Source organism: Tiliqua scincoides, chromosome 9 (assembly GCF_035046505.1).
Source record: "Tiliqua scincoides isolate rTilSci1 chromosome 9, rTilSci1.hap2, whole genome shotgun sequence".
Taxonomy (NCBI): domain Eukaryota; kingdom Metazoa; phylum Chordata; class Lepidosauria; order Squamata; family Scincidae; genus Tiliqua; species Tiliqua scincoides.
In genome coordinates this window covers 19,813,884-19,838,829 of record NC_089829.1, presented here as the reverse complement: position 1 = coordinate 19,838,829, position 24,946 = coordinate 19,813,884, and the positions used below count along the sequence as shown (strand labels likewise).

Here is a 24,946-nt window from a genome sequence, read left to right as displayed (position 1 = left end):
CTTCTATTTGTTGCAGAACTCCATAAAAATGCATCTGGGCCCAGGCAAAGGACTTTTCACAAGTCAGTTTGCTCCCATTGGAGTGAAACTGTCAAAAACCAAACCCTCTGTCCTGAAAGGGGAACTGATGCTCCTGGACCTTAAGTGATAAAACCTACAATGGTGTGCGTGTGAGGGCAATGGGGGAGGAAACTAGAGAAACAAGATTCATGAGAAACAACCTCCCAGCTGACTTTGCTTCTAGATGTACTTGATGAGTCAGCAGCAAGCATGAGGGTCACCTCTTGGACACTCACAGCTGTCTTTCCCCGCCTCCCCAAAAGACTCAAAGTGGTTTGAGAAGAGGCTTCGCTTCCTATGGCGTGCACAAGTGTGTGTGTGTGTGTCCCCTTTTTCTGTTCCCTTTCAGATCTGGGTCAAACAGGCTTTGTATCTCTTGAAACACGATCTGCCCAACCAGGGCTTGAAGTGGGATGAATGCACATGCTGCAAGCACGGCCACTCGAGCTCTGGACAGAACACAAACCCTTCCGTCTGCCTGTGGCCTGACTGCACCAAGGTCTTTGAAAAGATGCAGGGTGGAGACGGTACTGCTGTCTGGTGCTGGGTCGTGCAGAATCAGGTCTTGCAGGCCTCCGTTCTCTCCCTGCACTCTTGCTGCGCTCCAAGGCCACCAACAGTTAATTATTAACAACAGGACAAGGAGATGAAGCACCAAGAAGCAGCACTACTAGCAGAGAAGGTCAGGCAAAGTAGAATTTGTGAGGCTGCTGCAGACCCAGCAAGACCACTAGGTCTACCTAGCCTGGAATTAACCAGGCCCAAGACTTATCACTGCTTGAGGTGGCAGGCCAAATATTGTGGCTTCCTCCTTCTGGGATGCTTCCACTTTCTGCAGAGTCAGAGCACTGCTCTGTAAGACACTGTGTTACCTACACTGACTGGCAGCAGCTCTGCAGGGATGGATACCCAGAGATGCTGCTGGGGGCTGGACCTGCGACCTTCTGCATGCAAAACAGGAGATCAAACCTGTTACAGGCAGGGGGTTGGACTAGATCAGGGGTCTCCAAACCCCGGCCTGGGGGCCAGATGCAGCCCACAGCGAGCCTCTATCCAGCCCGCAGCCAGCCTCTTGTCCCCTGAAAGCCTCTGGCCCACCCAACTGAACAAGACCAGAGCTGTGCTCTGATTTCATCTGAAGGGTGTTCTGAGGGCCAGAGAGGCTGAGTGAATGAGCCCACTCATTCATTTATTCATTCATTCAAGTTCCATCTCTAATTTATTTATTTAAATTTTATATTTAAATTTTTTTCCGGCCCTCAGCACTGCGCCAGATATTTCATGTGGCCCTCTGGCCAAAAAGTTTGGAGACCCCTGGACTAGATGAACTTGTAAGTCTCTTCCCTGTGATTCTATGACACACTGAGCTACAGCCCCTGAACTGGTCACATACCAGCCACAGCCTCCACCACTCCTCTTCCTTCCACGCTTCCTGGATCCACAAAGGAAGAGAACAGAGCAGAACAGGAAGTATGGAGCTAGACACAGTGGCATAGTTACGGGGGGGCACGTGGTAAATACTGCAGCTTCTGCAATGCGCTGTGTGAGCAGCCCCTCCACTTGCCATCAGAGCCATTCTGCGAAGTGATGGCAATGCACAAGCATGACTGCACACTGTTGTCACTACCTGGAAAGGCTCCGATGGTGAGTGGGGGGGGGGGCGATTACACAGCATGTTGCAGCACCTGCAGTACCTACCGTGCTGCCCCCTATAGCTATGCCACTGGCTAGACACTTACAAAGATGGCCAATTTGCTGAAATATTCTTTAAAAACATGATATAGTGGCAGTTTCAACATTCAGGAAACAACCTGGCGTTACTTGACAGGGCTTGGTAACAGCCCTGCACAAATGACAATAAACCACGATCTTAAATCATGGAGCACTTTCAACACGAGAAGTACTTCGCTGCTTCCCAGTAACACAACAGGGTGGAAGTGCAGCAGACAGGTTGAAAGATTTTGGAAGAAAACGTCTGAAATACCAAGAACAACCCTTTTTGCAGGAAACCAGGGAAAACGTGAAATCTGAATCTAAAAGGTGGATCATAAGAACATAACATAAGAACATAAGAACAGCCCCACTGGATCAGGCCACAGGCCCATCTAGTCCAGCTTCCTGTATCTCACAGCGGCCCACCAAATGCCCCAGGGAGCTCACCAGATAACAAGAGACCTCATCCCGGTGCCCTCCCTTGCATCTGGCATTCTGACATAGCCCATTTCTCAAATCAGGAGGTTGCACATACACATCATGGCTTGTAACCCGTAATGGGTTTTTCCTCCAGAAAGATCACAGCAGTTCAGATGTTAAACTGCTCACTGAAATCAAATACAATTCCAGCTTTGGCTGAATGGTGTCAAAAATTTAGCCTGTGATGGATTACAGAGAAGATGTCAGCACTATACACTTCCAAATGGGAAACGTAAAAGCAACATGATCGGATTGGAAGTTACTTGTCTGCTGGAGGAAAGGAAAGTATCTGTGAAAGTATCTCCTCATTGTATCTGTGAGCAAGCTCTGGCAACCCCATGAACCATAACTGCTGGAGTCACTCCACCGCCTTCTGTTGCATTTGGTGTTTAGTGCTTAATGAAACATCTCATGGGGGAGACGCTTTCATACTAGGATAGGGCCTTTGGCCATTTTGAAGGTGTTTGCAAATTCAGCAATCAAAAGGTTAATTAAGAGAAAGGCCAGCACAAGGAGAGCACGATGGAGATGGCCAACTGCTCTTTGGACCCATTTACCGATAACTGGAGAAATGCTGCATTTGAAATGAGGTGGTGGATTCTCCCTCACTGGGGATCTTTAAGCAGAGGCCGACACGCGACTGCTGGAGGCGCTCGAGGACGACTTCCTGCTACAGGCAGGGGTTGGACCAGATGACCTTGTGGATGCCTTCCAACTCTATGATTCTATGAAAAATTAGATTCTACTCCTAGATGTAATGGCAAATAGCTATAGAGAACCTATTCTTCATGTATCCTCCTAAAGGGAAGCAAGAGGGGGTCCGAAGCAGCCCCTCTTCTGCTTGGGGGGCTTCCCAAAGGCAGCTGGTGGGACTTGGTGGGAATCAGAATGCTGGACTGGCCTCATTCAGCAGCAGTGGTGCAGCACTTGGAGGGTGGGCTGCCCTGGGTGCCAGGCCAGAAAAGGGTGTCACAGGAGGTCCACCCGATGGTGGCATTGGCAGGAGAAGCAGCAGCAGCACCAGCGCGGTCACAGGTATGTAGCGGCCACTGCTGCCACCTCCTGTTGTGGTGGCTTTGCTATTTGAGTCTTCAAACTGAGGAGGAACAGGGCATGCCAATGTAACAGGGGCCAGGACCAAATTCATATTGAAGAGTTGGTATTTCAACTTTCACCACAAGGTGGCAGTGTTGACCTGAACCAGAAACCCTCCTCGGAGCTTCACCTTGGAACAGGTTTGCCGATTGCACCGAAGTCATCAATCACCCTTACAAATGCTTGGAAATCATGTCTGCATTACTTTATATGGATACAGGGAATTTGTAGAAACAGGTGCCAAATGCTAGTCAACCTCAGGCTTCAAGCTTGCTTGCTATTACTTGTGACAAAAGGGGAAGAAACCGAGACCTTTTAAACTACCAACATTTATTAATGCTTCAGTATGAATGAACGCCAATTTATACTGTAATAACAGCAATAGTAATTGCAAATCAAAGCAGAAAATTAGCAACGAATGCTTAATGAATCGTTGTGTCAAAAATACCATTGTTCCCATCAAAAAAAACACGGCTGTCCTAGGAGATGGCCCGGCTGCCTGCCTAAACAGAATGGCAGCTGTGAGGCAGCGCCTCTTGGCATCACACTCTGCCAGGAGCAAGGGGGCAATGCCAATTAGACAGGGGCCAGGCAGTCTCATCAGACTTTTCCAAAACTCTAATTTGCATCCCCCCAAGGTGTGAACTGGATAACCCTGTGGTCAGCTCAATGACGCAGGCCAGATTGCTAACGCTTTGCCCACTTCTCAGTATGTCTCTAGAAAGGGTGAACTAAGACATTTGGCTCAAAGGTGCCTAATGCCCTCTGATGGAAGCAGAAGGGGCTGGATGCACCAGAGAACAAGCTGTGACTGTGCAGCAGCCTGGCCAGTTTGGGGAAGGAGGTTGCGGAGTGCAGTCATACTGTGGGGCAAATCACCCACTCGTGCGCACGGCTGCTGTCTAGAGCAGTGCTGGTCTTTGAAAAGGGTGGTACAAGCCTCCAAAAGGCTGGGATGGTAGAGAGGCTCTAGCCCACCATTCTCCTCTCCCCTGCACTTCTTCCAAAAACAGCAAGCACAGAAGAATAGGAGTGCCCCTCACCAATCCATCAGTCCACCTCATCACAACAGGCCAGCCCAGAAAAAGATCCCCAAACTTCCCAAATGAACTATGTCTAGACATGCCAAAGAAGCATGGAGGGGGATTCTGGGAGCAGAATTATCAGCAGCTCATCTATCATTATAAAATAAACATCTGTGTCCTGTCCTGTTCTAGATCACTCCATCCGCTGCAATAGCTCAAGCTGCAAATTGCCCTACTGTGTCGGAGGCCATGTTAACCTAGAGACTAAGTGATCCCACGTGGACCTCCCTGGCCCTTTTGATCAGCACCTGAGAACTTGTTAGCCCATTTTTACCTGAAATTAGTTTGTCGGGCACTCAGGGCCTTTTGGCGATGCAATCATGTGTTCAGGAACTCTTCCCCCCCCCCCCCGGAGGAGACTTGTCAGCCACTTGTTTGGTCTTTGGATGGCTGTTATATCTTACATAAGCATATGCACTTGCGCGCGCACATGCACAGAACCAGGACAGTGCCATGGTTCTTGTGTTGGATAAACACATGGAAGATTGGGGGTCAAACCCATGCTCAGACACAAAGCTTCCTGGGTTACTTGGGGCCAGTGACTATATCCCAGTCTAATTTAACTCACAGAGTTGTTGTGAGGACAACAGGAGAGGACCATGTGCACCATCCTGAGCTCCTTGGAGGAAGGGCAGTAAAAAAAAAATGTGAAAAATAAAAATGTTAGGAAACTTTCATTCATTTGATTTAAGGATTTTCCCTTCCTTGGAAGTGTACATTTGTGTTCAGTTCTTTGCTCAGGCATGTCTAAAACTCCAGGCGCTTAATTGGCAGTTAATAGAGATGTGCTGGAGTCACTGCGCCGAGTCACGAGTTTCCAACCCCTGACTTGAGTCAACTCATGACGTAACGGGTGGCTGTTGCGACCTCAGCTGCTGTAGAGTCATTTTTGACTCAAGTCTGAGTCATTATGAGTCACTCTGCAAGGCAGGCACGGTAAAAAAAAAAAAAAGCAAGCACACACACACACACACACACACACACACAGATTGTGGGCCACTGTGAGATGGTGGGATGCTGTGAGATACTGGAAGCTGGACTAGATGGGCCTACGGCCTGATCCAATGGGGCTGTTCTTATGAGTCAGGACTCAAGTCTATTCGAGTCATTTCTCTTTTTTGACTCACTGGCCTGGAGTCGGGTATAAGTCAGTGACATCTGTGACTCGAGTTAACACGAGTCATGAAATATGTGTGTTTTTGTGACTCAAACCGAGTCTTTAGTCATAAAGTTTTCATCCCTGGCAGTGAATCACAACGAGCTCTTAGGGAAAAGGCACGCAGCTCAGTAGCCCCTGTAATATTAATTGACTCACTGTCTGGGCTTAAGCCCAGACTTAAGCAGGACGACTCTTCCACTGAAGACGATGGAGGGGCTGAACACGAACCTTTCAGGCTCTGCCCCTGTAAAGAATATCTGGATCCAGGCTCAACGCTGGTCTACAAATGGCTAGATGCTCAAGGCAAGCAAAGACCCAGCACTGCCATGCAGACTAGCTATCAAAGTTCTCCTAAGCCAGGTGTGGAGAAGAACTTTGGGACCTTATAAACACTCCATCTCAACAACTGAGCTAGAGAAGAATTAGTGGCCTCCCTTCTTTGTCCCACCAGCTCCCAATACCTAGCAAGCGGCAGGAACAGCAGCATAGAAGTAAAAGGAGGGGAGGGCAGTTTGTCCCCCCTGGTCCTCTCCTCCATCCACGTGCTCCCAGTTGCCAGGGAAGGAAAAGAAGGTGTTTAGGGTGTTTAGGGGCTGGTGGAGAAGGCTGGCCGGCAGGTGTGGGGGTTCCTTTTCCATCTTTAGCCTGCAGTTTGTCTCACTCACTGCTCAAGACGATTTGTGACAAACTGGATAAATGGGGGGGGGAGAGCAGGTGCCTTGCTTAGGGATAAAGCAAAGTTTTCAAAGTGCAACAGACTTTCAATACTCATCAGGAAAATGCACAGCTTAGGACTGCAAGGACCCAGTGTGGCCATGAAGAAACAGGAGAGGTTTTTAAAAATGTGGCTTTCCCAAAATTAATACCTAATTTATGCTTCTTATAAAATCTTTCAATATCAGGCGAGGCAGAAACCAAATCTGAGACCAGGACTGCTCAGCTCCCACTGTTTGATGCAACACTGCCCCCACCTGGACAAAAAAAAAAAATGATAGCACAGTATATTGAAATACAGCGCTGTTTTCAGGTCCTATTTTCAGAGTTTTACAGGTACTAAATAAATTTGTGCCACATAGGATGAGGCCTGAAAGATGGGCCCACATTACCCAGCTTGCAGAAATGGAGAAGACCTCCCACATTTACTGAATGAGCTGCGGGGGGTGGGAGAGATGTAATGACAGCTAGCCATACCCGCATATTGACGCATCCACTGGCCACACTCCTAGGCATGCCCACATGCAGAGTCATTGATAGAGGGCAATGCTGAGAGCAGGGAGAGCTACTCTGCATGACTGAGAAGCTTCTTCAGGGACAGTTCCCAGCCACTGAGACAGACACACCTCTGTGTCCAGCATGGCCCTCTGCAGACATGCTCCTAAAGCAAAGTTGCCCAGTGGGTTGGGATGTGCATGGCTAGACCACACACTGCCTCTCTCCCCTCCTTCATGCATTCAGTGAATGTGACAGGCTAACTTGTGAGGTGAGCCAGAGTCTTGAGATTAGGGTCAACCTCTTTCTGTCATCACATCACTGCTGAACTTCAGGTTGCCAAGCACCTGGAAGTGACCCACGCAGACCTCAGCTTGGAGACTTTGCCTCCTGCCCAGTTTACTAAACGCTTGACCGGGAATGGCAGAGCCAGCTGCCAGGGACCGTAGGGATCACACGGTGAAGAAAGGGGGCCACAAACCCATTGGGGAAGGCAAGTCAAAGCTTGATATACTCTTGCAAGCGGCATTTACTCCTCAGGCTCTAGAAAAGGGGTGTCCAAAGTTTTTGGCAGGAGGGCCGCATTATCTCTCTGACACTGGGGAAAAAAGGAATTAATTTACATTTAAAATTTGAATAAATTTGAATAAGTTTATATAAATGAATATATTAAAGATGAACTTATATGAATGAATGAAGGTCTTACAATAGCTCAAGGCCTATAAAAAGCCTTGCACAAAGCAAGGCTGGCCTTTCCTTTGCTGCCGCTACTGCATCACAGATGTGAAACAGCAAGCAGTGGAGGGAGCCCTCATCCCACAGCTCACGCGAGAGGTCAAATAGTCGCCCTCACGCTGACAGCAGTTGCGTCGGGCCAGTGTGTGCTCCAACAAACCTCCAGAGGGCCAGAGGCTCATTAGAGACTTGGGGCTCCCTGAGGGCCGCATTGAGAGGCCTTGAGAGCCGCAAGTGGCCCCAGGGCTGGGGTTTGGGCACCCCTGCTCTAGAAGATGGTCTCATGCTCCCTCAAACACCTCCACCCTTTCTTTCCTGGCCCCTCTCAGAATACCTGCATGCATAATGCATTTCTTACACCTTAAAATGCATCTTTTCCATGAAGCCTTTGACACAAGGCCTTAGTCCTCTCTCCCAACTGCAACTGAGCTGAATAAGTACATGTACCTGGGAGAACCTTAAATGTTTCCCTTCCTTATTCTCCCCTCCACTTCCCTCCCTTTCTTCTGTTGTTTCCTTACGTCTATCACAACTGTAAGCTCCTCGGGGTACAGCCCTATTCTTTTATTATGTGTTAAGTGACACTTGATGGTGATTTTTGTTTTGTTTTGCTATAACCTTTGCTGGTGAGCAAATGTTTATGATGAAAATTTATATACTGCTGTTCAACGACAGCAACAAATTTTACAAAGTAAACTGAGTGAGAAGACAGCTCCCTGAACCAGAGGGCTAGCCACCTTTAAAGAAGACCCAAAAGCAGGGTGACCAGATGTCATAACTGCAAAAGAAGACAAGGCACCCCAAAATGTAGAACAGACAAGAAAAATGGAGGACATGATGAAATAAAAGCTAAGAACACTCGTATATTTATTTATATGGTTAATTTAAACTCTATGGGCCCAATCCTATCCAATTTTCCAGTGCCGGTGCTGATGGGCTGTATGCTGCATCCTTTGGTGGGGAGACAGTCACAGAGGCCTCCTCAGAGTCAGGTAACATTTTTTTTCCTTATGTTGGGGCTGCATTGCAGCTGCACCAGAGCTGGAAAGTTGGATAGGATTGGGTCCTAAATTACTTAAGAACATAAGAACAGCCCCACTGGATCAGGCCATAGTCCAGCTTCCTGTATCTCACAGTGGCCCACCAAATGCCCCAGGGAGCACACAAGACAACAAGAGACCTGCATCCTGGTGCCCTCCCTTGCATCTGGCATTCTGACATAGCCCATATATTTTTAAATTTAAAAATATATTGCATATAATTTATTAAATATATTTACAAGAAAGCTATGTGTTGCCTGCAGGGGCCAACTCACAGGGAAAAGGAGGACATTTAACTTATTTTCCAGGACATGAGGTTAAAAAGGAGGACATGTCCTAGAAAAGAAGACATCTGGTTACCCTGCCCTAAAGAGATCCCAAAGTGACACCAGCAACCAGCCATTGAATATGATGCTCTGTTGGAATGAAGGGGGAGATTTGCTCTCTGTTGCTAAATCTAAGATAGCCATCGCTGAAAAGGTGCCTCTTGGTCCAGTTATCAGCAGCTGATGAGGCAGGATTAAACAACACTCTTTTTTTCCCCATGCTGAAACACCCACAAAGTGACCACTTGCATTCCTTCATAGGAACAGAGCCTCATTGTGCAACTCTCAAGCAAAACAGAGAAGTGGAAGGATTTCACCCACCCTTCAGATCAACAGAAAGGAGCCGTATACTGGGATTCCATCTAACCTTAGAAGAGACACAACTGTGAGAAAACATGAGTCAAGTTTACCAAGGTGCACGCTTCGCATTGCACCCTAAAACAGTTATTAAAATTCCAAAAAGCAAGACTATGCAAATGTTTTTAAAACGGAAGAAAAAAAGATTTTCTAGCCGGGGGCTAGAAAAGCTACCAAACTCTGCTAGCTCGTGCAATGCTGGATTTTCTCTTTAGCAAAAGCAACAAAGGAATAAAGCACAACCGAAAGGCAAAAACGGGCACCCACATAAAGCCGGCCCACTTCCTCTTTGGGCAGTCCCAGCTTCAGGGTCGCTGTGTTGCATTTTGCCCCAACCTGGATTTTCAATGCCATTGTGCAGACGCAGCCTTTACCCCTGAGGTTGGCCACATTATTTGCTCTGCCTTGAGCGGTAGACGGAACCCCACTGATCCGTTTCAGAGGCAAAAAAACCCCCATGGAAAATCAAAGAAGTAATCAACCACATTCAGGCGGCACTAAACAACACAGTGTCACAAATGAAATGCCGCCGACTCAATTATTCTCCGGGATCCGCCGCTGAGCAAATAAGCTAAACAAGCACAGGCTGTGGAACTAACAGAGGCGGCCCGACTCTGCCAGCTGGTGCTGAGCCAGAGCGGCCTCTCTCCCAATCACACAGAGACCCTTCCAGCACCCACGTGGGGAGGATGTTGTAAGCGAACCCGCAGGAGAGGGAAGAGACAGGACCACTTGGGACGGCTGTTTCAAGCATTCTCTTTCCATACTGACCCAAGAAGAGTCTCCAAGAAGAGTCTGGGGTGTGTTCCAGGGCAGCGTTTCTCAACCATTATCCCCCACTGTACCGCTTCTCATGGTCCACCTATTGGAAGTTCCACCGGAAGTAACCGGCAATGATGTCACTGCCTGTTACTTCCAGATTGGGAGACCAGGCGTGATGCAACAAATACCAGTAAGATGCTCAGGGCGGGCAGGTGGGCTTTTTCGAGCATGCAAAAAGCACATGCTGGAGCTCTGCCCACCAAACTAAGCCTCCTACTGCTATTTGCTACATTGCGTTGCTGGTCCCACTGCCAGGTGGTGGAGGCCTGGGGGTCCTGCACATACTACTGGACACCACCTCAAGTACCACTGGTGGTACGAGTACCACTGGTTGAGAAATGCTGTTCTTGAGCACACACCCAGGTCCCACAGCATCAGTGTTCAAGGCTCCTGGGCCTCACTGGGAATGGAGGGTATGCTCAGTTCCTACATATTCCCCGGGGAAGACCGGTAGTGATGGAAAAGTATGTCCTTCAGGAAAGTTGGTCTGCCTTTACTGACCTTACTAGATTCTGTCCCACCTGTCTCCCTGCAGGATTTTTGTCTCCAAAAAGAGGATTTTGAGACAGTCACCCTTCCAGCCAGGATTAACCTGGCTTAGACTTGCTTAGTGTCAGCTGTGTGGCTGCACTGCGTGCCCTCACCACTATCCCCTGGGACTTACCAAGGGTCCAATCTGATCCAACTCTCCAGCACCGATGCAGCCATACCAATGCAACAGAGAGACTATCACAGAGGCCTGCTCAAGGTAAGGGGATGTTTACATTGAAATTGCACTGTGGCTGCACAGGCACTGCAAAGTTGGATAGGATTGGGACCCAACTCTCCTTAAAACACTCTTTGAGGAACCTTGATAAACTTCCAAGGAGAAAACGGATGGACCTGACAAGGATGAGGAGGCAGGGAGCAAAATCCTGAAACAGAACTTAGTGGTTTTATTCCTACATTTTTATCTGTTGTATTTTTATTCTAATGTTGTGCACCGCCTTGAGCATAGGAAAGGTTGTGCAAATCTTAAATAAAATACATAAATGAACAGCATAATGCCTGACCTAATGTTAGGCTTGGTGAGAAATGTGTGCACAGGGGGGTATTTAGTGAGTTCAGACAATGAGATTCCAGTGGGCTCAACAACCCAGAAACAAAGAGAAAAGCTTGGCCCAGCCAGTTCTCTCCCAGGTTTCTGCTTAGTACAGTGCCTGGATGAGGTGCGCTTATGTGCATGAATTTATGGCAATGGTCCATTTGGGAAGAAACTGTCAGAATTGCCTCCCTCCCCAGCATGTGCCAGGGTCGCCCAGCCCTCTGGTGCTAACCATATTGAAGCTGTGGGTTGCAACAACACTGCACTAAGACATCCGAAAAATAAAGGTCTTATGCTGAATTTAGTAGGGTTGAGGCAGCACACAAATTCTACCACTGACACCCGACAGCAGAGAACCTCTCTTGCACACAACAATTCAGTCACGCAAATTCTGTTTCAATACAACCTCATCTTAAAGGAGGGGCTGTAGTATAGCAGTATTTGATCTCTGGCAGCATCTCCAGGAATGGTAAAGATTGGTGGGGGCCTGAAACCCTGTATTGCCAGTTGAGCATCAACAATACTAATCTAGTTGGACCCACTCTGTAGAATGCAACTTGCTTTGTTTTTTATGTAAGCTGATTTTTTAAAAATTATTTTACTGGTTTTAATTCTAAAGTTTTATCTAGACATTTTATCTTTGGTATGTTTTACTTCTGTATTGTACACCACTCTGAGTACCAGAAAAGCAGTACATAAATCTTTTAAATAAATATATGTAGTCAGTGGGTTGGCAATTTTCCCCACTTTGGTAACTAAAGGCCCAATCCTATCCAATTTTCCATTGCAGGTGCAACTGTGCCAATGGGGCATGCACTGCATCCTGTGGTGGGGACATAGTCTCGGATGCCTCCTCAAGGTATGGGAACATTTGTTCCTTTACCATGGGGTTGCATTGCGGTTCCACCGGTGCTGGAAAGTTGGATGGGATTGGGCCCTCAATGAACAACACAATGTTGTATGACTTGTCAGTGGGATCTTTCATAGGGAGTGGTTGGGGGCTGTGCAAGAGGTGGAGTGGGGTCTGCAAACCCAATCTCAACCAATTGTAGCATTTATATCAAATGGAACGACTTATAAATGGTTTGTATTGATCTTTAAGAGGCATCCTAGCCTGGAAAAGAAAGAAAAAAAGCACACTACAGGTTCTAAAGAGGACATTTCATGCCATTGTCAGTCTGGAGGTTGGGAAATGCTGTCCCAAAAGGCAGCCAAGGAGGAACAAATAGTCCAGGAGCAGCTTGGTCTATGTCTGAGTGATGAAGGAAAAGTTTTCTGGAAACAGCTGAAAGCCTATTTAGCTCTTTGCATCAACCAGACCCTACTGAACCGGCAACCGTAATACCTCATCTGACCACCTGCTGGTGTTGGGGCTCAAATGCAGAGCAAAAGCATCCAATGCAGAGCAAAAGGTGTCACCACCTAAGGTAAGTGACACGACTGCTGCAGAAAGCCGGCATGAACGCAAGACAACCAATTCAGTCTGCCCACTTCTTGATAAGTATGGTCAAGCTCAGCGACACAAGTCACCACGGCTGGTTCTGATCTATCCTGCTGTAGTTTCGTACTGACTAGCTTCGTTGCTATGGAGTGAAAGCATTCATTCTACCTTCCACTCCACACATTGTTGCTGTGTTTTATCATGGCTTCCTAGTTCTTTGTTCAGGAAAAATGGATGGTCAATCTGTTCTACTGTCTGGCTTCTTAAAAATAAGTTTATGTTGCTTGTATAAGCCTGCAAAGTCCACTTGAAGCAAACACTGTTTCAAGCTTTTTCACCTCTGTTTTTCGGCTGCATTTGCCAGGAGCCCACAACATTAAAAATTAAGGCAAAAGTCCTTAAAATAATATGCATTCTATTTCTTAAAATCAAGATCAATCTTACACATGCAACCTCACCCAGTTCCCTCATCAACCAATTGTAATATTTATATCAGATGAAACTATATAAAACTGTAAATTCAGATTACGATTTTTGCATCCAAAATACAACAGAATGTAAATGAATATTATCCTTCCCCTGCAAAATAATAATAAATAAACCACCCCTCCCTCATTTGCAGATGTTCAGATCTTTCAAAATACAAGAACATCACTCAGGAGAGAAATAAGGAGGAAGAGATAAATAAGAACTTAAAACCTGAGAATTAAGTAGAAAATGTTGAGAAGGCACGCCATTCTTTAAAAGGTTACTCTGACCACAAAATTCTGTGGCTCAGGGGAATAGGGTCTCTGCCCCATGTCTGCCAGATTGCTAATCTGCTTGAGCCATTTGCCAATTGGGAAGCGAGTGGAAGTCGCACCATTTGATAAGTCCCCCAGTCTTCACTTCAAAGTTGAATTGGTGGAAGAGAAAAGAAAACCTCATGGCTTTTGGATACAGGCAACTAAACCACCACATAGTACAGCAGTTCCGTACAGCATTGCAACACCCTAGGGCAGGGAGACATTGCATTGCACAAAGTGTGCATTGCACTGCCAGGCAGGGAGACTGTAGCACAAGCCTCCAAATAGTGGCAGGGGGCTCAGTGGACAGATCTGCAGCACTGGGAAAACTCACACACTGGGTAAAGCCCTCCTGCCCTGCTCTGACCCTCTTACTGCTATCTTAAGGCTTGCAATGCCCTCTGAACCTGGAGGTTAGTGGCGATGACAACACCACATGACACGGTTTGTGTCATCGCCACTTCCTTCCAGGTTCTGAGGGCGTCACAAGCCAGTTACATTTTGGAAGTGCCGACATCATAGAAAACCTGAGCATATGGCCAGGTAGGCCATCTACATTCCCCCTACGATTCAGACACCAGACTTCCCTGGCCTGAACTCCCCCTTGCAGCTGCACAGTAAATTACGTGTGATGTCGGGCAGCTTGACACATGGTGGTGGATGGCTATCATTTCACCACCAAAAACATATCCTTTTTCCAACTTTAGTAGCAAGAAGAGCTTGTGATAGAAGACTGCGAAGGAACACTCGGATTAAATTCAACCTTACAGCATCCTCCAGCATGCACTGCACAAGATATATAGAACGGTCTCTTTGAGAAAGGAAAAACACACACACGCACACTGGGAATGCAAACAACGAGTTCTATGACTCGTATTTCAAAAGTAACAAGATTTTGCTTTGGGGCTCTTTGAACAGAATCAGGTATAGCTGTGCAGTATGCCTGAGGAATTGGAGTCTCCAGCAGAATCATAAATAGAACAAGTAACAACGTCCCTAGATTAATTTTGGTTCTGTGGTATTTCTTTCCCCTGCATTTTGTTGTACTTTTAAAAAGATTTGTATAGAAAAAGGGAACACCAGGCTCTGTTCAGCTGATTTCAGTGCAAGGTAATGCAATGATTTCTTATAGGGCAAGGGGGGAAAGCCCATGTTAGATGTCACAGAAATATGCCACAGGCTTACAAGACAAGGGGGAAATTCAGTGGGCAAATTGGAGAGTTCTTTTCCTTTCCACTCTAACTTTGCCAGAAAGAAAACATCCCAAGAGCAAGTTGTTGGCTGGCACTTTTCAGCTCATGCCAAGAGAGGGCTCCCCTGAGCCATTAACATTTTACCAAGAAGCCAGAGTAAACCCTAACAAGGTGCAGTTGAGTAGATGCTCTGTTTTATGTTTGCACATGTGCAAATGCCACTATCACTGCTGGGAGACGCATTGATTAAAAATGGCCCATGCTGACGAACCAACAAGCAACTACTAACTCCCTTTCATAATTCAGCTTTTCCTGGTGCAGAATTTGGATTGCCTGGACAGAGATTTTTAATTTCTTTTTCTTTAAGCATGGTGTACACACAGTTCTAGCTAAGAAGACCAGCAGTGTGATGCAGCTATGCCAGAAAAAAACAACAATGTAATTCTGGGCTGCATTACTAGCCCAGACCATGAGAAGTCACAGTTCCACTCTGTTCTGCACTAGTCTGACCTCGCTTTGAATCCTGCATCCAGTTTTGGTCACTAAGTTTTAAGAAGGATATTGACAATTTGGAGCAGACTCAGAAGATAGTGAGGGGTCTGGAAAACAATTCCTAAAAGGAGTAGTTAAGAGGGCTTAGTTAGTTTATATAGCCTGGAAAAGAGATGACTAAGGGGAGATGTGTTAGGCTGCAATCCTAACCACACCTTCCTGAGAGTAAGCCCCATTGAACAAAATAGGACTTACTTCTGAGTAAGTTAGGATTGTGCCCTTAGTCATCTTCTGAATCATCTGAAGGGCTATCACAAAGAAGAAGGGTAGGACTTGCCCTCTGTAGGGCAGGACTACATCCAGTGGGTTGAAACTACTGGAACATAGATTTAAGCTAGACACAAGGACACATTTTCTCAGTGCAAGAGCTGTCTAGCACTCCAACAGTCTGCCTCACACAGTAATAACTCTCTCACAGGTGAGGTGAGAGGCAGAGGTGTAGAAGCTGCATGCAGCGAGTGGTGGGGTGGACGAGACTGTCTCCAACATCCCTTCCATCTCTAACATTCTACGTTTCTATGGCCCAGCAGTAATATTTTGCCTCACCACAAGTCCCCGTCTTCAATCGTCTTCTCGTTCGGAGCTCCAGCATGGCCGTAATGCAGAACGGAGCTGTTATGTCCACTGAAACAGAGAGAAACAAGTTATTGGCAGGCAAATCAACAGATGAGGAATGAAAGAAAACAAATCCCAAAGTGGAATATTCCAAGTATGCTTCTGTTTTGCACACAGACAAGACCCGCAAAATCCCCAGTCGCTGAAAATTATCCATTCAAAAGTGCACACGCACTCTCTTTCCTTGCTCGAAACATTCAATAGAATCTCTTAATTACAGATTTTGAAGCTGGAGGCAAAAGAATACAGACAGGCAGATTTGCTTCTTTCATGGTTCTCTGGCAGTGCCTCTACCTGGGAAGATTCTGATGTTTCAAGCATCCGGCCTCCTGCCTGGGTTGTGCAGCAGCTTGTGCACCTCTCCTGCTGTGCCGGGAGTTCTTTTGCAGCACAAGCTTCGTCAGCACAAAAGCCACTCACAATAAGTGTCATATCCAAGGCCCTTTCTGTGAAGTATACAGGAAAGGCCAACTTGGACCACAGAAGACCAAAAATACTTTTCTTCTGCATCAGAAGTGCTGAATCACAGGAACGGCATGGAGAGAAACCTGGGTGTTCGCTCTCCACTTCTGAGAACACCTGTGATCTGCTCAGTGACCTATTTCTGGCTCCTGCGCTTTTGCCCCAGCGGTCGCTGTTCCGTTGGGCCTATCAAACAGTGAGTTAAAAGGAAGGGAATTCAGGCTCCTCCATTTTCTCTGTGCTGTTCTTTTCGACAATGCGCTTTTCTGCCTCACCACTTTTTAACGCAAGCACAAAGATTAAACTGAAAGGGTTATTCTACCGTCCAGACTCTGTACCTTGGAAGAAATCGCTCACAGTGCCCTGCTGACCTCTCCACCTCAGCTGTCAAGTCAGTGCTCAACCAGGTCAAGCTGGAAGTCAATTGGCTTCTCTAGTCAAGGAAGGAAGTCAGCTGTTTGGACAAACGGTCTATTCCAGCTGCAGGTGCAACCGACAGTCCCTAGCAAGTGCATATGTGTTTCTTTAAGGGCAACTGTTGGGGTGGCAACTCCTCAGACAAAGAGCAAATCTGAGAATAGAGGTGTAGTCGAGGAGGGAAGGTGGGGGAGCATAGCACTGGGACTTCTACAACAGGAGTGCTTGGGTGCTGCCTTTGAAACATCTCTCAAACGATTGACAAGGAAACAAGATGTATTTGCGCAGCTAAGGGAGGGTGAGGGGGGTGCTGTGCTCCTGAGTTGCATAGGTTTGAGGGTGGCAATGCCACCCCTGTGGCAATCACTGCTTCCGCATCTGCTCGATTCTTTGTCCCCTGACCTGTACCACTCCAAATGCAACTAGAGCTGCACTTGCTTACATCGGGAGAGTGCTCTGAGGCCTTCTAAGGCCTTAGAATGTCAGTTTGGTTTTTCAGGAAAAAGCAGGAAGTGATGTTTGGAGGGATACAGGTCAGGGGGTGGCCCTGGAAGGGTTAGCAGCTTGGGAGTCGGGCATCTGGGAACCGGTGCCGAGAGAAGAAAGAGGAGGGTCTGTTGCTGCAACTGACACCCACCATCACCTGGGCACCTCCTTCACCACTGCCACTGCTAATGAAAGAGGCAGAATGAAGGAGTTGCCGCACAGGGTGTTTGGGAAGAGTGGGTGTAACTGGCATATGGCAGATCACTCTCTTAAGAGAAAACTGCAAGGTTTTTGCCACAGGGCCAGCCAAGAGCTGGAGCTGCCACTGACCTATTGCAGTGGTTCTCAATGTTTGTCCTCTGCTGTACCAGTTCACACAGTCCACCTATTCGAAGTACCACCAGAAGTTACTGGCGATGACATCATCACTAGTTATTTCAAGTTGGGAGGCCAGATGCGAAGCAACAAATGCAAGTAAGAGGCTCAGGGTGGAGGGATGGGCTTTTTTCAGCACGGAAAAGCATGCACTGTACTCCGCCTGCCTGCCGAGTTGAGCCTGCTATTACTCTTTGTTGTGTCACATTCCTGGTCTTCCTGCCAGGCAGCAGGTGTCCACGGGTCCCACGAATAGCACCAGGCACCACCTCAAGTACCACTGGTGGTACCCATACCACTGGTTGAGAAACACTGACCTATTGGCTTGGCTGAGATGTTTACATTCAGCTAGAATTTAGCCCTATGCAACTGTGCAATCTATAAGCTTCCTCATCCCCCTTCAAGGAGAGGAAATCAAAAGCTTCTGCTTTGAATTTTGAGCAAACCAAAGTTTCCTGTCTGAATTCAAGGAACTAGGGTTTGTGATTGCTAAATGAATGTCATGGAGGAGGCTTGCATAAGCCTGTAGTTTACAGAGGTTCATTCATGTTCTCTAGGTCCAAACAGGGCTAAATGGGGTGTGTCAGTCACCCAACCTCTATACTGACTGCAGCAAGTCCCTTAAACACAATCACCAGCCATCTCTTTTGATTGCCAATTGCTAGTCCTTCAGGGCTTCATATGTTCCCAAGTCTCCACCTGGATAATCTCTATGTGAATATATTTTGGAGTCATTAATTGTCTGCTTTGGACTAATCGACTCATTTACCACATATGCACATCCACGTACAACACAGTCAACATTTTTGAGAATATTAACAAACATGCCCAGAGAGTCACCTTCCATGTGGCGCCAGAACCAAGAGATGCACACAGATAGTTTCAAACCACATCATTACCATAGAACACCTTGATAATAATGCAACTCCAGTGGCCTAAATGGATCTGACAGAACCCAGGTAGGAAAAGTAAGACTTGGGGGGCTGGATCCAGCCTGTAATAGCCTCCAATCCAGCCCTTTAGCTGTTTCGCACCCCAGGCTAACAATCTGACCGTCAGGTCCTTTGTGCACTCGCGCATCATGATCTGGGGCCGCCCATTCAAACACAGCTGTCTCACTCAGATATGCATGTGTGTGCCTGGGCATCCTGAGAAGAAAAGCACCAATGCAGACAGAGCATGAGAAAGCAAACTAGCTGTAAACAAGAGAGAAAGCAAAGAAAGAAAACTTTCCGTTTCCCTCCTCGGAACTTCTCCAATTCAAAAATGAATTCTGGCAAAGAAAAATTAAAGAGAGGAAGGAAAAGGACAGCAGTGAAAGTCAAGCGATCCAAAGAGAATGCCACACAAAATGTTTTTCTACAGATCCAGAATAAAACTTGCGATGCTAATTCTAACAAGGATGCATCAAATTACAGCTCTCTGTAAAATTTCTAGATGCCCATGTAGACCTTGGGCCAAGACGCTTGCCCACCCCTGTGATCGGGAGTCAGTGGCTGAATGTGGCCTTTGTGATGGAGCAGATAATGCTGAAGTTTGAATGTGGGAAACCCAGATTTAAAGCCCACTCCTGTCCAGCGAGGAAGCTGGGCAGCTGGGCAGCAACGGGCACACCACTCTCACCTAAGAGAGTTTTCGCAATCAACAGAGAGAATGCAATTTTCTCTCTAACACGCCTGATTTGATCTTCTGAATACTTTTACTCTGGCATTTAACGCAAACCCCCATCCTTTAACTCAACACGTCACTGCCACCTATGCGGAGTTTCAATTTGAAATGAGCCAACAAGCTCACGCTTCAGAGTTTGCATGAGTTATTACTGAGCAGGAAAGATCAAGGCTCTCCCTCTTGGAGGCACGACCTCGTGCAGATTAGAAGTATGAAGGGAGGAGGGGACTAAAGGGAGCGGGAAAAAATCCACCTTTGTGAAAGATCACCAAGTGGGTGACTGTGATGTTACCTTGGAGATATATGAAATTTAAAAAAAGGTGATCCTGGCTCGTGAAAGCAACTAGACTGACTCATAAGGTAGCCAAAAGGTTAAAATGGAAAATAGATTATAATAAATTGTAACCCACTCTGTGTCTTTGGAATAGGAAGGGAGACACATCTACCTTAAGAAAATTCAGATTCTTTCCATAATTAAATTCCCGAGCGAGATGCAAGGATTGCTCTCCTGAATTCAATCCAGCTAGCAATGCATTCCTATCTCCACAGCAGATCAGGAGATGCCCACAGAAAGTCATTCTCCCTCTCATTATTTGTTCCCCCATCCCAATAACCAGAGGGTGACCATCTCTGAACAAGTTAATGCTCGACTCATGAGAGGCTCGAACTCATGACCTTCAGATGATAAGAGTCAGGTGTACTAATGCTCTGGCTTTTTGGTTGTGATGTGAATTATATTTAATAAGCAGAAAATGGACAATGTCAGCCTGTGCCACAAGCAGATGTCCAGTCGGGCCTTCGGTGCAAACAGAATGGGCAGCTGGCAATCCCCATCTGGGTGCGTGGCAAAGGAGAGGTGCAGAACCACAGTCCCAGGGACTCAGCTGGAATTTCAATTGCACAATTATTAGATAATAAAATATCTCCCAATCTGATTGCATTGATGCCAAAGAAAACAAATTATCTCTGTTGTTACGATGCTGTCCTCAGGGTATACTGCACACTCTCTCCCTCTCAACCTATGCATGGATTTCCTTAATGCTTGTGGCAGCATAAAGAGTCAAACACACAATATAGGCAATGTTAAAAGATAATCTCAAAAAGAACTTCAGATGCACTGAAAAGATCTGCAGGAAGAAGCATACTCTCATACAGAGATAATCGAAATACGTTTGCATTTCAAAGGGTGCAGAGCAAAAGCATTCTATGCATTCCATTGGAAGCTCTGGGGCATGGTTCAGTCCTGGGCATTTCAGCTCAAGAATCCACACACCTCAGTGCTCAGTGTGTTCCCAGTAAGGGGACCTCTATATATTCTTCTCTCAGGGGTCCTCATTACCCGCATTTTGTCACAGGCCATGCTCCCACAAATGGAGTTACAGTGTAACCCCAGTATCAGCAGATCTGACATCTGAATTTGACTTGCCACAGATAAGCCACTTCTGGTTTCCTTGTAAAATTGAAGGGGCTTTCTGAGGCCCCTGGATGGTCTTCTGAGGTTCCCCGGGAGGCCTCGAAAGGCCATTTCCGGATTGTTTCTCAAACGGGAAGTGGCTGCGTATTCTCATATCCCTGGGGGGTCTTGGAAGTGATCCCCTGTAGATAAAAAGGGTGGAATGTATTAAAGCAGCTTCATTGTTGCCCTATGGACATTACAACATAGTCCTCTTTGAGGAAATTACACAGGCCTACAAAATTGAGGGTCAGGAAAATTTTTCCCAAACTTTAAGGTGGTTTGATATGAATTTGGGAGCCGATTCCAAAAATGGCATCCGTTTTGCCCGATCACATCTAGTTTTGGAGATACAGTATAGCCTCTTTAATGAATGGTTCAAGCAGCTTCCTCATGAGGAAGACATGGTGTAGGCTTCCTCATGAGGAAGCTGCTTGAACCATTAACTAAAGAGGCTATGCTGTGATAGGGCAAAACGGATGCAATTTTTTGAATCGGCACCCCAAATATACCCAGGAATTGGTGTAACGTTTAAGGAAGCAATTGTGTGTTGGCCTGTGTTACCCAACGCACAGGGGCAACATTTCAGCCAAGAGTCCATTCAAGTTCAGACTGTGGTCAGATTTACACACACACACATGGAAGTCAATTTGAAAATGTTTTACAACTGTTGGAAAAATGTGATTGAAGCAGACTAGCAACTAAATGCACAAACAGATCTCTAGAGAGAAATGGTGCAAAATCCACAAAGCACATTAATTTAAGAATGTTTCAGAAGAAGCTCCAGCAGGGAAGGGCTGTTGAGTCACCTGGCCTGGATGGGATACTAATGTGGGGCAATGGTATAAGTGTCCAACAACAAGTGGGGGAATTTAGGTTCAAATCCCCACTGAGATATGAAGGTCGCTGAACAATTCCATGTCAGTTACTATCTTTTAGCTTGTGTTATCTCCCAAGCTTGTTGTAAGATAAAATGAGGCCAGCTACATCTTCTTATGCCTTCTTTCCTTGGTGGAAGGACCAGGATCAGGGCAAAAATGGGTTAAGACAGACACTTTATTCCTATTCTTATCTCCCTATACTCCTTAGAACTGATCTGCAGTAACAGTGTCCTTTATATATTATGTTAGAAAAGAAAAATCACAGATTAAATACGTATGAAAGGATGAATGCTGAAGGCACCAGTCTCAGCAATCTACATGCATCTCTTTGTTCCTCTAGCTTTCAAAGTGACTTACCAAAGACTTCTATTTTACTCTTTTCAAGTGTATTATCTGATTAGTGAGACAACATACATCATCAACTAGCTTAACAATTTGATGATGATATAAGGCTGGGGATTGCCAAGTTCTTGGACAGGAAATTTGGTTGCTGGACTGAAGACTGTCCAGTGGTCCGTTTGGGAAGGTGCCCTGACATGACCCCTCCAAGATCTGGTACTACAGCTACATCTCCTCTATGGTCAATGCAGAACCTTCAAGAAGCTGCAGCTAAAGAGCGAAAAGAGCAGCAGATGCAACATGGGAGACTGGGGGGAGGAATTTCCATCACACACCTCTGGACAAAGTTAGCATCCACCATTGGTCATTGTTTAATATATGCTTACTGTTTTTTAAATGCTTCTTATTGTCAGCAAACCTGGATATCTGTGGCAGGCAGAAAGGCTAGAAATATTAAATAAAGAATAAAATACATGGCCAACTGGCGCCAAGTGATGATGTTGGCCTACATGCACAGTAGGTCTCATTACTGGACTGTACCACTTGGGGAAAGCTGGTGGAATGAGCACCTTGTATTTAAATTGTTCCCAAAATAGAGTGGTGCAGTCCCAATAAAAAGCACCCTGCAAAAGTCAGACTGCGTAAAGTTCAGCTTGCAAGTCCCAGGTAGTTTGACAAAGCAGGTTGGTGTAGTGGTTTGGGAGGTGGACTTACACCTCGAAGATCCAGGTTTGAATCCCCCCCTCAGCCTCGAAGCTTCCTGGGTGACCTTGGGCCAGTCACTTTCTCTCAGCCTCACCTACCTCACAGGGTTGTTGTGAGGACAAAAGGAGGGGAGCAGCTGTGTACACTGCCCTGAGCTCTTTGGAGGAAGGGCGGTATAAAAATGTGAAAAATAATAAATAAATAAGCAACACAGAAGGAATTAAGAGTGGATGCTCTCAGGCATATAGTATATTACTACCTATGATTCCCAGACCTTATTGCTTTCCTCTAGATCAGGAGTGCTCACACTTTTTTGGCTCGAGAGCTACTTTGAAACCCAGCAAGGCCTGGAGATCTAGCAGAGTTTTTTTTTACAATAACAGCATTTGCCATAACAGAATTATCTTAGATGAAACCAGTTTCTCTCCCCCCCCATCCTAGCAGCTAATAATATGGGTAATATAAATATTAGTATTTAAAATTATGCAGTGGTTCTCAAACCTTTAGCACCAAGACCCACTTTCTAGAATGAGAATCTGTCAGGACCCACCGGAAGTGATGACATGACTGGAAGTGACATCATCAAAGAGGAACATTTTTAACAATCCTGCACTGCAATCCTACCCACAATTACTGGGGGTAAGTCCCATTGACTACCCTTGTTGAAAGCATATACACAGGAGCCTGTTAAAACTACAGAGCTGTCACGTTTCCCCAAATGCAGTCACATACCATGGTGGCATCAAGTCTAATGTATTAAAGATAAAATACTGAAGTGAATGGGGACCCACCTGAAACTGGCTCATGACTCACCTTTTGAGAAACACTGAATTAAAGCATTTGGACACCGCCTTTCTCACTAGCTCTCACTGCGAGGGTCTCACAGACTCAGGGAGGTTGGCACAGGCAGGCTAAGAATGAGGTCAAAGAGGCCACGCCAGGCCTGAAGCAAAGCCCCCCCACCTTGTCCCAGCAGCTCACACCAGAGCCCCTCGCTTCCAGATGGCCTGCTGGTAGACTACCCGTCCATGGAGGCTCTCCTGCAGAGCCCAGCCCATCACCATGACAACGGTGGGGGGAGGAGGGGCTGGGGGCCTGAGGCGGAGGGTGGAGGCCCCCCCGACCCCTTCCTGCTGAGCAAGGGACCCGCGCCGCCCCGAGGCTGCTCACGCTTCCCCCCCCCGTACCTTTCCCTTCAGGTCCAGCATGTAGACGGCGCTGGCGGACATGGCGCTCCTCTGAGGGCCACTACGGCACCCGCCCCACCAGCACTTCTCCCTCTGCCCTCCCACAACCACTTCCGCTTCCCAGCCCTCTCCTAAACAGCACTTCTGGTGACAATGGTGTGGGCCTCACAATAGAGGGGCAAATGGCTAGACGGGCGACTGCTGGGCCTCATCGTAGAGAGGCGAAAGGCCAGAGAAGCAACCGCTGGAGGTGCTCAGCGTGCGTGGAGAGCTCTTGAAGCAGCGATAGACTTCAAGGGTAGACTCACACGCACTGATCTATAGACTACTAGAGTCTAGACTAGACTAAGGGCTCCGCGATCGACTCATTTTGCCTCGTGATCGACCGGTCGATCGCGATTGACGTGTTGAGCACCCCTGCTCTAGATCCTTGCCTTTAGTACCCTCGTTCCTATGTCATGGGATTTCTTCTCATTCAGCATGCCCCAAAATAAACTCCCCCCCCATTAACTCTAGGGTCTGGAAAGCCTTTCAGATCAGACAGCTTTCTCTTCCCTCACTGAAATTTGGGCTGCAAACCTTAGTGTAAAATTCTACTTCTCCAAACTGTTTGAACTAAATAAACTTAATAAAATCAAAAAGGTATCTAGTATTAAGAGGGTGAATACGGTACAAAAGTTGTTAAAGAGTTGAAATCAACACAATGGAGAGAGAAAACCAAACAATGGCAATGCAGAGAGAGAGAGAGAGAGAGAGAGAGAGACAGATAGACAGACAGACAGACAGACAGACAGACAGACAGACAATTCAGTTATCCAGAGACAGCACTTATCCAGACATAGCTTTTATCCAAAATGTTCTCCTCTCCCTCTCTCTTTCATGCAGGTCAACATGATGGTCACTGCCCTTCAAGTGTCAGCCAAGAAAAAGCATCAGCCAAGCTGCAAACTTTGAGGAAGAGTGAAAATCACTGTATTAGCGGGCAAGGCGCAGCTGAACAAATAAGCTTGCCGCGGGAAGCAAATTGCAAAGTGAACAATAAGGGAACCATGAAGCAGAACAAACCATGTCAAGTGTGACTCGAAAACGAGAGGCTTTGTCCGAAAAAAGAGTCTTCCCAACTTCTCTGCACCGGAGACAGCAGTCAAAGAAAGGAAAAAGTGAGCCAAGGAAAGTGGTGAGTGGGTTGCTATTTAGTGAAACCCTAATCCTAGGCTTCCCA

General features: G+C 46.7%; 1 protein-coding gene across 1 annotated transcript in view; it reads right to left on the bottom strand.

Moving 5' to 3' along the window:
- The window catches only part of PEPD (peptidase D), a 183,662-nt gene that overhangs the window by 24,756 nt on the left and 133,960 nt on the right, over positions 1-24,946 (bottom strand). Inside the window, exon 11 of the mRNA XM_066637314.1 lies at positions 15,683-15,760. Within this exon, the coding sequence (XP_066493411.1) occupies positions 15,683-15,760 (78 nt within the window). The remainder of the gene's footprint in view (positions 1-15,682; positions 15,761-24,946) is intronic.